Source organism: Eschrichtius robustus, chromosome 3 (assembly GCF_028021215.1).
Source record: "Eschrichtius robustus isolate mEscRob2 chromosome 3, mEscRob2.pri, whole genome shotgun sequence".
NCBI lineage: Eukaryota > Metazoa > Chordata > Mammalia > Artiodactyla > Eschrichtiidae > Eschrichtius > Eschrichtius robustus.
Genome location: NC_090826.1, coordinates 160,929,668 through 160,948,868, shown reverse-complemented (window position 1 = coordinate 160,948,868; position 19,201 = coordinate 160,929,668). Strand labels below are relative to the sequence as shown.

The window sequence follows — 19,201 nt, the reverse complement described above, 5'->3', positions numbered from 1 at the left end:
CCCCTCCATCACAGCCACATGAGATGAAATGAACAGCAAAGGGCTTCACTGGAGGTTTTGAGGGTCATAACATCAGCAAGGGACAGCTAGAGTCAGTCCAAATGAAGAAGTAAGAGTGTTTGAGGAAACAAAATATGTTAGGGCATTTGGTCAGAATGAACATAAGCTTCAAAAGGCATAGGGGCATTATGAGGGTCAAATGGTCTAGGAAGAGTTAAAGATGATCTGGATAGAGATAAATGGGTAAGGCAATGACTGAGGAGAAGCTTAATATAAAGCTGATTAACCCAATAGTTTAATAAAATAGTGATGCTACTATATGGCTTAGACCAATGCTATCTAAAGCATTTTTTGTGATAATGGAAATGTTCTACATCTGCACTGACCAATACAGTAATCACTAGCTACATGTGGCTACTAAGTACTTGAAGCGTGGCTAGTGTGTTTAGGGAAAATACATAGCAACTTCAATGGTTTAAGGTCTGGCCCCCAAACACAGCAATGAATCATCAGTAACCTCCTACTATTCAAAATGCTTAGAACACTGCCTGATCACTAAGTGTTAACTATTACTGTCATTATCATTATCATTAAATGTGTTTGACTTAAGCACACAATGGATACAGACTCATAGCTAAAGATGCTATTAAATACACATATATTATTATTGTGGCATATCTGGATGTTCTCAAACTTTCCCAGGTATAGAGGAAAAACATCTGTCTTCACATACATGAGCATACACAAATGGGTGACTATGGGTGCTAATAGTTTCACTTCGCATTAAAAGTTATTGGCAAATAAAAAGATTAAGCATACAAGTCTCTCAAAGTACTGTTATCACATCATAATACTATTCTTTCAATAGTGATACAGCAAGAGAATTTGCAGGGGAATAAGAATTCTCCAAAGAGCAAATTTGTTTAATTTAGAAAGTCAACATTAACAAACTGGTATTCACTTTGTGTGTTTGGAAAAAAGAGTTTAGTTATGGAGAATAACCAAACAAATACCCAGAAAAGAAAAAAAAGGCAAATTATGGCATGCCTTTATTTTAATTTTATTAGACTTGCCTTGGTTTTTTCAAAGTTGGCCTCCTCAGTCATTTGCACAGCTTGTTTCACCTGCTCATAAGCACTTGCTTCTCTTTGCTGCACCTCTGTCAAGCTGCTCCTCACGGAAACTAGTGCAGACATTAAGTCATCTCTTTCTCTGTCAGCACAAAAAGAACATTGAAAACAACAAATGATCAAATGATCGTGTATTCATATGTCAGGAAGAAAAAAGCATTAATATGTATTAGAAGAAGAGCCAGGGCAGGCCAGCTCAGCACATATTCAAGCACACCCCAGAGAAAGACCCTCTGTCCTCACTTGGTGAGGGGCAGGCAGAGCAGCCAGAAAAGCCGGGAGTGTTCATGGCAGGACTACATCCACGTGGGATAATAACCAATTATGGAGAGGACTGGCACACTGAGGGCTGGAGAGGAAAGCCCAGAAAAGAGGAAATTAATTTAAAAATTAAAAAGGTGGGGGGGGGAGTCGGGAGGCCCCCTCCCTTCTCCCCCAGACTCCGCTTTCCCACCCCCACCCCCACGGGGCCGGGGCACCGCGCCGCGCGCCACTGGTCCTCCCCGCCGCGGCCGTCGGGAGGGGGCTACCCGGCGGCCGTGGTGCGGGCCGGGCCCGTGTGCCGCGTGAGTGCGCGCCCCGCGTCCCTCGCGGGGTAGGGGGGGGTGAGGTGGGAACCCCCCGGGCGCCTGTGGGGTTAATAAGAAAAAAATAAATTAAATAAAAAAATATAAAAAAAGGTGGGGGGGGGCAGAAAAGGAGAAAAAAGTAATAAAGTAGGGAAGGTGGGGATTGTACTTCAAAGTAGAAGTAACCATGGTAAGAAGGGACTACTGAGATTTTGTTTACACTGCCGACTCTCCTCTCTACTAGAACAAACATATGTCCTTTCCTTTTCATCTTCCTTCACAATCCTCTTTTTCACCCTTCTCTATGAATTAAAAACTTTCACCTACTTATGAACATATTTCTTCTTTCAATGGGTAGTACTGTTGAATCACTCAAGTGCCCTGGTTACACATATAATGCTCATTATTTTACAAAATCTTATCCCACGGGGTTTGACCATTGGCTAGATCAACCCCCTCCTTAGCAATTTTCAGAAGTACCCTAGGCTAAGCTATTTCTTGGGGATAGAATTGAACTGAAGGCCAAAATGCGTTGGCATGTAAAATAGCAAGGATCCAATCTTATGGATTAAATAAATCCATATAAAAGTCTACAGGGCCAGCCCAAAGCCAGGCCTGAGTGAGCCTCTCACAATGGGAAATTGTACAAATTTACATGATATATCAATGTGAGAGTGAGAGGGCAGTTCTCCAAATTACCGTCTTCCAAGGCAAAAGTTCTTTAACTGCTTAAAAATACCGTGGGAATATTTTTGTGAATATGATCAAGGAGTTCTTCAAACAAAGCAAGCAATACAGCATTAACCCTGTAACATGCCATCATGATCCAGATGAAAGAGCAGCTGAGGCAGAAGATGAGGTAAGAAGCATGGGTGTCAGTTCTGGGACGAACCAACGAGCATGTAGTATTTAAGGAACCTAGTGTAACACTCAGAGCAAAAAGGAGAAAGTCCCTGAATAATCTTGGCCAATGTCTAAAATAAGGAAAAGAGAGAGTTGGGCTGATATATACATGAGCTTCATCTTGAAATATGCAGTGCCTAAGAAATGCCTTTAATTCTTAAGTTATTCCACAGTTGTTAGCAGTTTTAAGCTTTATTAAGCATTGTTAATAAGTATTATCACTGTTTTTAAAAAGAAAGGCTAGAAGGCTAACTACAACATTTCTTTCTTCCTCATTTCTGGGAAGTTCCTACCCATAGTCTTTCAAAGCCAGCTATACAGAAGATTGCCAATCCCCCACCCCCTAGTCACAAGCTGGACTAAAGTCCCAGGATAGTACAGTAGTAATCATTTCTCCTGTCTGAAAAGTACACTGAAGCTCCTCCAAGGCACTATGAGTTACAGAAAGAAATTTAATATAAAGCAGTTCCATCCTGATTCCCATTTGAAAGTATTCTGATCATTAAGAAAGAAAGAGAGGTTATTGTTGCTCTTACCTACTTCATGACATAATGAGGTCTGAGTGGAAGGCAGAAATTAAAAAATACTATAAGGACTTCAAACCAACTTTTAAATTATATCCAATGTACTCAGCAGTCGTTAAGTATTCTCTCCAAAAAGTCCCAAGTGCTCTAACAAAACACCACAAACATATGGGTGGTCTGGTCTCCAAGTTGTGCCTGATCCTCTCCTTTTCAGCTGCCCAATGTTGTGTCACATAGTCAATAAATTACATGCTAAAAAAATCAACAACGTAGCTTAAAACCAGTGTTACAATACTACATTTTGAATAGAGACCAGGAAACTCTTTTATCACATTTGGGATATAACTTTAAAAATCCATATTAGAGTCATGCAGGAAATACTATGATACAGTTCTTTGAGGGTTCAGGCCTCTAATTATGCTTCAAATTGGAAATCCAAACGTAAAAAGTTTTGGTCACTCTTCAAAGTCAGCATACACTCAGTATTCAGCATTCTGCATTAGTAAACTGAAAGAAACTGAACACCAGCTTAGGTCATATAGACAAAGATTTTCATTTATAATAAAAGCAGAAACCTTCCATAGTATACTGTTATTAAAGTAGAACATGAGCCAATGACATGCTGACAAAGCAGAAAACCGAACTGAGAAGGTTAACATTTATTTTAAGAGGCTAAGAGCTGAAATTTAGGATAGAGACAAAGGAATATATAACTGAGCAAGAATCTAATTTCTAAATGACTGCCAGACTTGGAATCAATGTAAACACTGTAGCTTCCTTTCAAAATATTTTTCCCATGACCTAAAAGGATAATATGAAATGCAATATAATAGGGGGGAAAAAAGTGTTTTTTATTTGTTGATTGGTTTTGCCAGACTACTTAGTTTATCTTAGACTATCCTCTTTATCTGCATGACTTTGAATATACTTTTTCCATTTTAAAATTAATTTTTCATTACTTTCTCCTTATAATAAATTAATTTTACCAATATGGTTAGAGACCTATTTAACACATACTTTCAATTTCAATGCCTTCTTCTACTTCTCCAGTGGTAATCGCTGTTAAATATTGTGTGTTTATTCTTTCATATCTTTTTCTATGCATATGTATGAACCTGGAGAAAATATATAGTAAGGTTGTGAATGGACCTCTAAAAGAATACAAACAGTGTCATACCAGGTATGTCTTTCTCATCTTGTTTTATTTTTTTCCTTCAACAACATATTTTGGAGCTTAGTCCCACATTAGTACATATAGATCTACTTAAATCATTTTTTTTTGGCTGTGCATAAAATTTCATAGTTATCTCAACTGTAGTTTAGTTATTCTTCTTTGAAGGATATTTAGGTTGTTCACATCTAAAAGAAAAACCTCTTGTTTTCTTCTACACCCAGTTTCTGTATTCACAACACTTCTGATACCACATGTGTAGGTTTTCCACATACAGCACTTCTCTAATTCTCAGTGGACGCTAACTCAATTCTGACACTAACTGCCTGGAGTTGGCGCAGACCCCACAGGTTAAGGCTCAGTCCCACAAAACTGTCCTCCACTTTAGGTGCCAATTGCAAGTCCCAGGTATCTTGTATCTCTGACCAACTGGCCAGAAATCATGGGTTCCCATGACCCCTTCTAGGATTAAATACTTTGCTAGAACAGTTCACAGAACTCAGGAAAGTGTTTTCCTCACTATTTCCCCTTTATTATAAAAGACCCAACTCATGAACAGATAAACAGAAGAGATGCCTAGGGCAAGGTATGTGGGAAGGGGTGTGGACCTTCCATGCCCTGTCTGGGAGTGCCACCCTCTACCACCTCAATGTGTTGACCAATCCAGGAGCTCCCTAAACTCCATTGTTTAGGGTTTTTATAGAAGTTCCATAGGCATGCTTGATTAAATCATTGCCATTGGTGACTGAACTCCATCTCTAGCCCTTCCCCTTCCTAAAGGTTGGGGAGTAGAGACTGAAAATTCCAATCTTCTAATAATATGGATGGTTTCTGTGGCAACCAGCACTCCCATCCTTAGTGGGTTTCCAAAAGTCATCTACTTAACATAAACTCAGGAGTGGTTGGAATGGGCTTCTTAAGAATAACAACCTATTTCAGAAGCAGGGGACAAAACCCAAATATTAGTACAAAATATGTACCTATTACTTTTACCACTTAGAAAAATACAAGAGTTTTAGGAGCTCTATGCAAGGAACAGGAGATGAAGACCAAAATACGTATTTCTTATTAAATCACAATATCATGACACCATCACAAATAATGCTGCAAAAAAAAATTCCTACAAATGCCCCATTATGCACATACATACATTCTCTATGGTAGATTTTGAAATGTGTAATACATAATTTAAATATTAATGAATAGTGCTAAATTACCCTTCAAAGTAATGTCAATTTATAGTTCCACCAGCAGGGTATGAAAATACACACTTATTCATAGCCTCATCAATTCTTGAGACCTTTTTTAAATGTCCACCAATTTGATAGTTGGCATTTTTTAAATGGTATTTCCTTGAATAATAACAGAATGAATACCTTTTAAAATAAGATAAAACTTACAAAGAAGAACTAGGTGAAGTGGAGATAAGCAGTCTCTAATAAAGAGTTCAAGGTAATGATCATAAACATGCACAATGAATTTGGGAGGAAAGTGGACGAACACAGGAAGATGTTTAACAAAAACTTAGAACATACAAAAAGAATCAAACAGAGCTGAAGAATACATAACTGAAATTTAAAAATACACTAGAAGGAATCAACAGTAGGTTAGATAATACATAGGAAAAATCAGCAAACTGGAAGACAGAGTAGTAGACACACACACAAAAAAAGAGAAAGAAATCCAAACAAGAAACTAAAAATAGTCATAAAATCAAAAAGGAAAATAGCAAAAGAAGAAGAAAGGGACAGAAAAGAACTTCAAGAATAACCCCAAAACAATTAACAAAATGGCAATGAATACAGACTTATCACTAATTATTTTAAATGTAAATGGACTAAAGCCTATAATCTAAAGACAGAGTGGCTGAATGGATACAAAAATAACACCTGTATATATGCTACCTACAAGAAACTCACTTCAGATCTAAAGACACACACAGATTGAAAGTGAGAGGATGGAAAAAGATAATCCATGCAAATGAAAATCCAAACAAAGCTGGGGGCAGCAATACTTTTATCAGACAAAATAGACTTTAAAACAAAGAGTGTAACAAGAGACAAAGAAGGACATTACATAACGATCAAGCGATTTATCCAAGAAGATGATATAACAAGTATAAATATATATGCAGCCAACACAGGAGCACTTAAATACATAAAGCAAATATTAACAACCATAAAGGAAGCTACTGACACAATAATAGAAGCGGACCTTAATATCCCACTTAAATCAATGGACAGATCATCCAAACAGAAAAATCAATAAGGGAACACTGTCCTTATATGATACATTAGACCAAATAACTTAATAGATACATGTGGAACATTTCATCCAAAAACAGCAGAATACACATTCTCTCCATTCTCCAGGACAGATCACATGCTAGGACATGAAACAAGCCTCAGTAAATTTTAGAAAACTGAAATCATATCAAGCATCTTTTCTGACCTTGAAATCACCTATGAGAAAAAAAAAAACTACAAAAAACACAAATACATGGAGGATAAACAATATGCTAAAAACAACCAATGGGCCACTGAAGATATCAAAGAAGAAATAAAAAATACCTGTATATAAATGAAAATGAAAACACAATGATCCAAAATCTATGGGATGCAGCAAAAGCAGTTCTAAGAGGGAAGTTTATAGAGATACAACACTACTTCAGGAAGCAAGAAAAAAAATAAATAACCTAACCCTACACCTAAAGGTAGTAGAAAAAGAAGAACAAACAAAACCCAAACTTAGCTGAAGGATAGAAATCATAAAGATCAGAGTAGAAATAAACGAAATAGAGACTAAAACAACATTAGAAAAGATGAACGAGAAGTTACAACCAACACCACAGAAACTCAAAGGATCATAAGAGATTATTATGAACAATATTATGCCAATAAAATGAACAACCCAGAAGAAATGGACAAATTCCCAGAAATGTACAATCCCCCAATACTGAACTAGAAAGAAATAGAACATATGAATAGACCAATTACTCATAATGAAATTGAATTAGTAATTTAAAAAATCTCCCAACAAACCAAAGTCCAGGACCAGGTGGCTTCACACGTGAATTCTACCAAATGTTCAGAGAAGGGTTAATACCTATCCTTCTCAAACTATTCCAAAAAAACTGCAGAGGAAGGAACTCTTCCAAGCCCATTTTATGAGGCCAGCATCACCCTGACACCAAAACCAGACTGAAGAACCTAGATGGAAATTAAATATCCTCAGCGAAATACTAGCAAACCAAATCCAACAATACATTAAAAGGATCATACACCATGATCAAATGGGATTTATCCTAGGAATGAAAGGATTTTTCAATATCTGCAAATCAATCAGTGTGATACACCACATTAACAAACTGAAGAATAAAAACCATATGATCATCTCAGTAGATGCAGAAAAAGCTTTTTGACAAAATTCAACATTCATTTATAATAAAACCTCTCCAGAAAATACGTTTAGAGGGAACATACCTCAACATAATAAGGGCCATATATGATAAGCCCACAGCTAACATCACAATCAACAGTGAAAAGCAGAAAGCATTTCCTCTAAGATCAGGAATAAGACAAGGATTCCCACTCTCACCACTTTTTTTGGGTGGGGGGAGCAGAGAAAGGTTTATTGCAGGGCCATGCAAGGAAAATGGGGGACTGATCCCCCCAAAAACCCTAACTCCCTGAAAGGTTTCAGCAAAATATTTTTAAGGGCAAGCTGAGGGAGGGGTGAGGTTGGTTGTTGCAAACTTCTTGGTGCAGGAATCCTTTGTCCATGAAGATTAGGTCACAATGTTCCTGTAAACCTCCAACAAAACAAATGTTACTCTCTGTTCTGCAACTTTTTATCTCTATATGAATGGAAAAGTGTTATACTATTAAAGGTCAGAGCCTTGAGAATGGGCTATCCTGTATATTTCAGGCTATAGGCAACATTCTTAACTTGAAGCAAAAGCCATAGAATACAAAGGTTAAAGTAAAAGAAACAGATTTTATATGGAGTCAGATTTGTTCTTCCCTATCACAGTATCAGACTCAAGGACACCACCAGCTATTCTCAAAACAGTATCTTCTGGCAGCTGCCACCTGCAACCTGATGGTCTCAAGGTCCCTCCTTGTAATTAAGCAATCATTTCAAGCCCCAGCCAATCATTGCTTAACAGGCACCCTTACTTCTTCTTCTTTTTTTTTTTTTTAATAAATTTATTTATTTATTTTGGCTACGTTGCTTTTTCTCTTTTTTTAACATTTTTATTGGAGTATAATTGCTTTACAATGGTGTGTTAGTTTCTGCTTTATAACAAAGTGAATCAGTTATACATATACATATATCCCCACATCTCTTCCCTCTTGCGTCTCCCTCCCTCCCTCCCACCCTCCCTAACCCACCCTTCTAGCTGGTCACAAAGCACTGAGCTGATCTCCCTGTGCTATGCGACTGCTTCCCACTAGCTATCTATTTTACATTTGGTAATGTATATATGTCCGTATATACACTACCACTCTCTCACTTTGTCCCAGCTTACCCTTCCCCCTCCCTGTGCCCTCAAGTCCACTCTCTAGTAGGTCTGCGTCTTTATTCCCGTCTTGCCCCTAGGTTCTTCATGACCTTTTTTTTTTTTTTTTTTTTACATTCCATATATATGTGTTAGCATACGGTATTTGTTTTTCTCTTTCTGACTTACTTCACTCTGTATGACAGACTCTAGGTGCATCCACCTCACTACAAATAACTCAATTTCGTTTCTTTTTATGGCTGAGTAATATTCTATTGTATATATGTGCCACATCTTCTTTATCCATTCATCTGTCGATGGACTCTTATGTTGCTTCCAAGTCCTGGCTATTGTAAATAGAACTGCAATGAACATTGTGGTACATGACTCTTTTTGAATTATGGTTTTCTCAGGGTATATGCCCAGTAGTGGGATTGCTGGGTCATATGGTTTTTAGTTTTTTAAGGAACCTCCATACTGTTCTCCATACTGGTTGTATCAATTTACATTCCCACCAACAGTATATGAGGGTTCCCTTTTCTCCACACCCTCTCCAGCATTTATTGTTTGTAGATTTTTTGATGATGGCCACTCTGACTGGTGTGAGATGATACTTGCAGCTCCACTTATTCTACACAGTCAACTTATTTAATTTTGACTCTCACCACTTTTATTCAACATAGTATTGGAAGTCCTAGCCACAGCAATCAGACAAGAAATAAAAGGAATCCAAATTGGAAAGGAAGAAGTAAAACTGTCATTGTTTGCAGATGACATGATACTATATGTAAAAAATCCCCAAGATGCCACCAAAAAAAAACAGTCATCAATGAATTCGGTAAAGTTCTAGGATACAAAATTAATATACAGAAATCTGCTGAATTTCTATACACTAACAATAAACTATCAGAAAGAGCAATTAATAAAATAATCCAATTTCCCATCGCATTGCAAAGAATAAAATACCTAGAAATAAATCTAACTAAGGAGGTAAAAGACCTATAATTGGACAGCTATAAAACACTAATGAAAGAAACTGAAGACGGCAGAAGAAATGGAAAGATATCCCCTGTTCATGGATTGAAAGAATTAATATTGTTAAAATGTCCACAGTACCCAAGGTAATCTACAGATTCAATGCAATCCCTATGAAGATACCAATGGCATTTTTCACAGAACCAGAGAAAATAATTCTAAAATATGTTTGGAAACACAAAAGACCCTGAATAGCCAAAACAATGTTGAGAAGGAAGAACAGAGCTGAAGGTATCACACTCCCTGATTTCAAACCATACTACAAAGCTACAGTAGTCAAAACAATATGGTACTGGCACAAAAATGGACACATAGACTAATGGAACAGAATAGAGAGCCCAGAAATAAACCCATGCTTACATGGTCAATTAATCTATGACAAAGTAGGCAAGAACATACAATGGGGAAAAGACAGCCTCTTCAATGAATGGTGTTAGTAAACCTTGACAGCTACATGCAAAAGAGTCAAACTGGACTACTTTTTCACACCATAAACACAAATAAACTGAAAATGGATTAAAGAATTAAATGTAAGACCTGCAACTATAAAACTCCTAGAAGAAAACATAGCCAGTATGCTCTTTGACATTGGTCTTAGCAATATTTTTTTGATATATCTCCTCACAAGGGAAACAAAACAAAAATAAACAAGTGTGACTACATCAAACTAAAACGCTTTTACATAGTGAAGGAAACTATCAACAAAATGAAAAGGCAGCCCACTCAATGGGAGAAGATATTGGCAAACTATGTACCTGATAAGGGGTTAATATCCAAACGATATATCTGATAAGGGGTAAATATCCAAAGAACTCATGCAACTCAACATAAAAAAATAGGCTGATTAAAAACTGGGCAGAGGACCTGAATAGACATTTTTCCAAAGAACTCAAATAGATGGCCAATAGCCACATGATAAGATGCTCAGCAACACTAATCATCAGGAAAATGCACAATTAGATAGCACTTCACACCTGTCAGAATGGCTATCATCAAAATGACAACAAATAACAAGTGTTGGCAAAGATGTGGAGAAAAGGCAACTCTAGAGCACTGTTGTTGGAAATGTAAATTAGTAAGCCATTAGGGAAAACAGTATGGAAGTTCCTCAAAAAAATTAAAAGTAGAACTACCATAGGATCCAGCAATTTCACTTCTGGGTATTTTTCAGAGGAAAACAAAAACAGAAATTCAAAAGGATGTATGCACCCCTATGTTCATTGCAGCCTTATTTCCAATAGCCATGATATAGAAGCAACCTACATGTCCATCAACAGATGAATGGATTAAAGAGTATGTGATGTATGTGTGTATATACACATACATAAACAATGAAATATTACTCAGCCATACAAAGGAATAAAATCTTGCCATCTGCAACAATATGAATGGACTTAGAGGGTATTATGCTAACTAAAATAAGTCACACAGAGAAAGACAAATACCATATGATTTCACTTATGTGTGGAACCTGAAAAACAAAACAAAACAAAACAAATGAACAAACATAACAGAATAGAAACAGACTCATAGACACAGAGAACAAACAGGTGGTTGCCAGAGAGGAGGGGTTTGGAAGGATGAGTAAAACAGGTGAGATTAAGCACTACAAACTTCTAGTTACAAAATAAATAAGTCAAAAGGATGAAATGTACAGCATGGGGAATATAGTTAATAATATTGTAATAATTTTGCATGGTGACAGATATTACTAGACTTATTGTAGTGATCATTTTGTAATGTACAGAATTATCAAACCACTATGTTGTGCACCTGGAACTAACAGTATTGTGGGTCAATTACACTTCAATTAAAAAAAAAAAGAGAATGAATACTTCCTCATGTATTATCTTCCTCTTTTATTGCTTACCAGTTCCTATTCTGTATCCACTTTGTAACTGGGCAGTTTTTCTTTTCTGTTTCTTTCAAAGGAAATTATTTATACATTGTACCAAAATTTTTGTTATATAAAATGTAAATATTTTCCCATCTTTTAATTTAGTTTGTAATATTGTATCATAAGGATGTTTTGTTTTAATGGAGTCAAATTTATCTTTTTTTTTTTTCCTTTATGACTCTCACTTTCCTCATCATGCTCAGAACTTTAATTAGCCCAAGGCCATAAAGATATTTTTCTATATTTTCTTCTAATACTTTTGTAGTCTAGAATCATATCTAGGTCTTTAAACCATCTTGAATTTACTTTTGTGAAGTATGATTCCATTCTTTTTTTCAAATATAAACAAGCAAATTTTTAACTTCTTTGAGCCTTGGTTTCCTTAGTTGTAAAATGAGGGTAATGTATTTACCTCACCAATGCTTTACTAAGATTAAAAGAGATTACGTTTTTAAATTTCCTGGCACAGTCCTTGGCATATAAGAAATGTTTACTACACGTTACTTGTATCTGAAAATATATTTAACATACTTAATAAATTGTCATTATGTTAAATATATATGAGTAAGTTAATAATATATTTAAGAATTAATATAATATTTAAGAAAAAGCAGGACGATCACTGTAGATCATGAAAACTACCACTGGAGAAATTCAGTTTTTATACAACAGCCAATAGGTTAGTCATATGTAGAAACCATGGCTACCAGACATTTTGACTGCTTCTAAAGTATGCGAGGTACAGAAGGGTTTTAATATTTATAGAGCATTTACAATATGGCAGGAACTGTTTTAAGCACTATATAGGTATTCTTTCAATGTCCCCTCAAAAATAACACTATTAGGTACTTTTATCTCCATTTTCAAATGGGGGAATTGAGGCATGAGAAATTAAGTAATTTTTGTGAGGTTACATAGTAAGTTAGCAGTAGAACCGAAGTATGGACCCAGGCAGATTGACTCAAAAGCTAGTGCTCTAGTCACAAGGCTAAGCTGCATCTATAATATCCCAAGTGATAGGTATTATTCCCCCAAACAAAAGAAGACTCCAAACTCAGGGAAGTAAAGTCATTTGTCCAAAGGTCAAAACCAACTTTAATGACCAAGTCTTTCGACTCCCGACACCAGTTCCAATTAGATGATCTCTGATGTTAAGCAATAAATGCCAAAATGCCTGTAGGCCAGGTACTCTGCTAGAAGCCAGGGATACAGAAATAAACAAAACACAGCTGCTGTCTGCAAGTATACACAATATATTATAAAGTTACAGGAGGAAGGAGCCTAAATTAATTGAGGACAAAATGGGGTGAGGCTGGTGAGAGAATACTTCTAAGAGGAAGTGATGTTTGAACTATTTAAATGAACCCAAACAGACAGAGAGAGGTGGCCTTGAGCATAGAGAAAAGTAGAAGGCATGTGAGAGAACACCCTCTATAAATCATCACTGGATGGTATATTAAATAATAATTCTCAACTTCTACAGAATATAATTTTCATAGGAAAGGGCTTCCTCTGGAATAGTGAAAACAAAACAAAAAAGATGTACACAGAAAACTGTAGTATTTCAGCCTAGATGAAAACTTTGACTCCATAAAAGCTCATTTGTAATTTGTCCTTAGTCGATCCTCAAACATTAATAATGGGGTATAGTGGGCCCTTCTTCCAGTGTACTCATAATATTCTTCCTAACAGTCACATGATAAAAACTTGATAAAAACTCACTTTACCTATACTACAGCAGGGATATCCAAAATAAGGCAAAACTGAAAGAATTCCTCTCAAACTCAGTTTTGTTATGAATAGTGCTGGATTTGCAATTATTGAGTTATAGAAATGAACAGAGTTATAAAGGTTATCTACTTCAATTCTCTCATTTCAGATGAGACTGAAACCAAGAAAGATAAAATTATTTGTCCAAAATGACACGGCTATGCACAGTTGGCAGAACCCACATATTCTGTCTTTAAGAAAGCTACAATGAAGGGACCTTTTAAATCCATTTTATTTGAAGGTTAACATGTGATTTAGCATAGGGATAAAAAACTACTGTGCCCATTTAAAGACATGAGTTTCCATGTTGCCAAAGACTCCACATATAGAAGCATACTTACTTAGACAGTCTTTCAATGGTCTGCATGTGAACATTATTATGGGTTTGGGAAAGAACAGCTTCATGCTGAGCACATTTCAAACAAAGACCACCAACACGGTTAGAAATATTAGCAGCAAGAAGAGACTCTTTATGCTTTAGTCGCTCTTTAAGATCTTCACAATTTTTCTGAGATTCAACTAGGTCTTTCCTAAAAGGAAGGGAAAAAAGTTCCAGCAAATGTCCAGGTAAAAGTATACTACTTTTAAATGTATCATCATAGTGATAACTACTATCATTTACTGGTGCTCACCTTATTAGGTGCTTTACATACAGTACCTTATTAGTTCTTACCACAACGCTAAAATGTAGGTGTGATTATCCTAATTGACACTTTGAATAAAATGAGCCTTGAAAATATTAAATTTCAGTTTGTTTTAAGATTTTAACAGATTAGTCTGCCTCTGATACGGGCTTTCTTTTCACAGGATCCTATCTCCACACAAAAAAATAAAACTCCAAACACAAATCCTAAATAGTTTCTCTTAATAAAGGGGTGGAGCAACATAACACAATATCCTTGAATTGAGGGAAATACCCTATTTCAAATGTTAACCCCTTAAAATTTGTAAAGACAACCTTAAAAGATCACATAAAGAAAATGGATTTTACGCATGAGTAATTTATTACTGTTCATTTTTCTTCAGTAAAAAAAAAAAAAATTATCCATAGAGACACAGATGTAGAGAACAAATGTATGGACACCAAAGGGGGGAAAGCAGTGGGTGGGGGAGCAGTGGTGGTGGTGGGATGAATTGGGAGATTGGCATTGACATATATACACTAACATGTATAAAATAGACAACTAATAAGAACCTGCTGTTTAAAAAAAATAAATAAAATTCAAAAAAAAATTACCTAATCTACAAAGAACTGCTTCAAAAGAGAGTGGGCTACAGAAAGAAGTTAGATAGAACTTGCCAGACATGAGATTTCATAAGTAGCAGCTATTAGCTGGAAATATGCAACTTGGTAAAGAAAGGGCTGAGGAACTGTGTGTGTGTGTTCTTTGTTTGTTTGTTTTAATGGGATAGCTCTTGGATGAGGTTTTTCTCCAAGTTGACTTGTCAAGGATTAAAAGACCAGTATATGGGTTGTATTTTCCTCCCCCTCCCCAAAAAAGCTTTGGTAAAGTCAACTTGGGTAACTGAGCTTCCTTGCATACACATCCTTTTCATGTTGTATTTTTTAAAAACTTCCAAACTTAAAAAGCAAAAAGTTGTTCTTAAATTCTTAGACTGCTGAAGGCAGGCACTTTATCTCTGGCTCAGACTACTCTCTGCTGTTTCTATTAAATTCAGAGATTTATAGCCATCCTAATTTGTTCACTGTCACAAAGGAGAAGCCAATAATCAAGACACCTGGCTGTCACATACTACCTCGACTCTTGGGATTTAGGGGGCTTTGAGACAGCCTGGGAGAGGTGGAAAAGATCTACAGGAAATCTCAGGGTTAAAAAAAGCTAATCTAATGACACTCTGAAGCAGAAAAAAAGGAGCTGTTTATGTCCTATTCCCAAGATGATATCTACAACATAATAAGTTTTCTTTCTAAGTATCATGTAGAAAAAGTCTGACTTTCAAAGGCTTAAAAAGAACTTTAGAAGTACATTCCAAAGTCAAAGAGTCTCCATTACTATTTCTGTCAGGTTCAAATTCAAAACACTCAAGTAGATTCAGTTACATGAAATGGCAAAAAGAAAATTAAAAAGAAATAGGTAACATAAAACCAGAGTTTATAAGAGTAGTGATTTTATTTCTTTCTTTAAGAAAATGCTTCTTTAAATAATCTTAAATTATACTAAAAGAAAATGAAGAAACAGAAGGATGCAGGAAACAAAGTCTGGTCCATTGCAAAGTGACGTTTTAATGTAATTAAAGATTGCATAGTTGAATTGTGAATGAGACAAAATAAGTCACATTCCCATAAATATAATGACCTAGAAATGTATCACTTTAAAAACTGAAGAACCAAAACACAATAGAAATCAAAATATAGCAAATCAAGAAACCAAAAATTAGACCACCTTTTAAAAGTTTAGGTTTCTTCATGAAAGCTCTAGTAAAGATCTCCAGAGAAATCCTCAACCTTACGAGGCATGAAAAGCATAAGAGTATGTTAAAATAAATGAATAATAACATTTGCAACAAAAGCCATGAGTCTGGTTCTTAGTATTACTCTAGTTATGTCTCTAGACAATGTACAGCCTGGAAGATGTTAAATTTTATTTCAAATTGGACTTATTAAAATAAAATTAAAAAATATTTTAAAGGTTATTTCATTTGAAAATATTTCATTACCACTATTTCAATTAACCTTTAATTTAAAAAAATTAATTCCCGTATCTTTTCCTACTCATAATATATAACAAAGCACTAATGGTTAATCTATAATATATAGGATTTATTGGGATTTTTGAAAACATATCAAAAAGTACATGAAAATTCATATATACTCAAATTCACTATGTATACAAATACTCAAACTATTATATTATTGTTGCAATTTAAAAATTAGACGAAGACTACCTACAGAGGAAAAAAATACTTGCTTGTAATTTGAAAATTAAAGTGCTTTATTTACACTATTTTATTTTAAAAACATAATTTCTATAAGAGCAGCTTCTGATTCTTTTTTCTATGGGAAAACACAAATATTTTACAACTGATGAAGGGATAAAATTTATAATTTAGCTCACGGTTCTTTGAAATGGGATTTGAAAAAGGACTTCAAAAATCCCCGTATCCTTTACCATTCTTAGCAAATTTCATATATTGCATATAAAATATCATCAAGTAATTCCTATATTGACTAAAACTGGCATTTCAGCAAACATTCAAACATATTTTTAAGATCATTATCGTTTTGCCAATAACTTTAAATGGATGATAATACTTTACCTCAAAAACATCAATTGAGATTCCAGGATTTCACTCTTTTCCTCATAAGTAAGTTTTAGTCTCTCCTTTAGAAAAGAAAAAAAAAATGTATATTTCTCCATGTCCTGTGTTTTATAAGCAAATTTTAATTATTAATATTAAATTCATTTTTTCTTTTTACCCAAGAGGAAAATCATTGTGTCCCCTCTGGAATCACTTTCCCTAGTCCACCCCAAATACTCTATTTTTATTGAGCGGAAGCCTGCAAAGAACTACTGAGTCATAAAATGGTGATTACTAACAAAAATTTTTTTTCAAAATTGCATACATCAGTTCTTATTTTTAAAAAAGTGTGACTCTAGGCAAAACCAATTATAACCTGTAAGGTCCATGAGGACAAGGATCAAATCGTCCTGGAATCTCCCATTGCGACTGCTGCATAGCTGACATACCAAAAAATATGTGCTGGATGAATGATAAAAAGGATGCTATAAATCACAGGATGACAGACCAAAGTGATATACAATCTACAAGCCTCTGCTGATATCCAGTTTTTCTTTAATTCAACATATATTTATTGGGTTTCTAAGACGAATACACCACTAACCTCCAGGAGCTTTAAGAAGGAACAGAAAGACAGATGAACAATTACAACTATTTATAATTTACTCTAATGAAACTACAGAAGGTAAAATGAAATCTGAAAGGCAGTAACTTGTAATTCAGCTGAAGAGAAGTACAGAAGCCTTCACTGGAGGAGATGCAAAGACTTGAAGGATGATTTCCAATAGAGCAAAAGGCACAGAAGCTGGAGAAGGCATGCTATATATTTGGCCAATCAGTATCACTAGAATGTAGAATGCTAGGTGGAAGAGTGAATAGAGATGGGCTGATTAGGTAAGGTGGTCAGTGAGAAGAATAAAAATATGAAGACTTTTATTTAGTCTATACAACTAAATAAAAGTCTCTATGTAGTTGATGTATTAGATGGACATTGAAATCTTTTTATCAGTATTGAATCTTAAATTACTCTGAAGGGTGGAAAAAGGGGATCATCACAAATGAAGACATTGCAAATATATATCAACAGGTGGGAGATAAGTGCATGAACAAGAGAAATCAAGCAACAAAGACAGAAAAGATTTAGTACAAAGCAGTATAAAAGTAAAATTGACAGAATTTTTTTCTCTTAATTTAGTGTTAAATTTTATTTTATTTATTTATTTTTCTATAAATTTATTTATTTTATTTATTTATTTTTGGCTGCATTGGGTCTTTGCTGCTGCGCACGGGCTTTCGCTAGTTGTGGTGAGCGGGGACTACTCTTCATTGAGGTGTGCAGGCTTCTCATTGCGGTGGCTTCTCTTGTTGCGGAGCATCGGCTCTAGGCACACAGGTTCAGTAGTTATGGCTCACAGGCTCTAGAGCGCAGGTTCAGTAACTGTGGTGCACGGGCTTAGTTGCTCCGCGGCATATGGGATCTTCCCCAAACAGGACTCGAACCCATGTCCCGTGCATTGGCAAGCGGATTCTTAACCATTGCGCCACCAGGAAAGTCCTAGTGTTAAATTTTATTTGTTTTATTTATTTTTTTATTAAAGTATAGTTGATTTACAATATTGTATATGTTTCAGGTCCACAGCCAAGTGATTTAATTATATACATTTTTTCAGATTACATTCCATTATAGGTTATTACAAGATATTGAATATAATTCCCTGTGCTATAAAGTAAATCCTTGTTGCCTATTTATTTTATGCATAGGAGTTTGCATCTGTTAATCCCATATTCCTAATTTGTCTCTCCTTCCCTCCCTCGGTAACCGTAAGTTTGTTTTCTATGTCTGTGAGTCTATTTCTGTTTTGTATATAGATTCATTTGTATTATTTTTTAGATTTCACATATAAGTGATATCATATAGTGTTTGTATTTGTCTGTCTGACTTACTTCACTAAGTATATATTCTCTAGGCCGATCCACATTGCTGCAAATGCAGTGTTTCATTCTTTTTATGGCAGAGTAATATTCCATTTTATATATGTATATATATATAAACATATCTTCTTAAGCCAATTGTCTGTTGATGGGCACTTGAGTTGTTTCCACGTCTTGGCTATTGTAAATATACAGTGCTGCTATGAACATTGGGGTGCATGTGTTTTCTCAAATATGAGGTTTCATTTTTTTCAGATAAATACCCAGGAGTAGGATTGCTGGATCATATGGTAGCTCTATTTTGAGTTTTTTAAGGAACCTCCATCCTGTTTCCCATAGCGGCTGCACCAGTTTACATTCCCTCCAACAGTGTATGAGGGTTCCCTTCTCGCCATACCCTCTCCAGCATTTATTATTTGTAGACTTTTTGATGATGGCTGTTCTGACCAGTGTGAGGTGATAACTCATGGTGGTTTTGATTTGTATTTCTCTAACAATCTCTTTTCAT

The 19,201-nt window shown here is 35.4% G+C and overlaps 1 protein-coding gene across 10 annotated transcripts in view; it reads right to left on the bottom strand.

Annotated features, from left to right (window-relative positions):
* Positions 1–19,201, bottom strand: part of SDCCAG8 (SHH signaling and ciliogenesis regulator SDCCAG8) — a 282,699-nt gene that overhangs the window by 194,604 nt on the left and 68,894 nt on the right. For 9 of the 10 annotated variants that reach the window (XM_068541682.1, XM_068541678.1, XM_068541681.1 and 6 more), the window contains 3 exons: positions 16,780–16,844; positions 13,842–14,030; positions 1,074–1,212 (listed from right to left, as the gene is read on the bottom strand). In XM_068541682.1, the coding sequence (XP_068397783.1) occupies positions 1,074–1,212; positions 13,842–14,030; positions 16,780–16,844 (393 nt within the window). The remainder of the gene's footprint in view (positions 1–1,073; positions 1,213–13,841; positions 14,031–16,779; positions 16,845–19,201) is intronic. The other variant, XM_068541684.1, reaches the window with a different exon arrangement.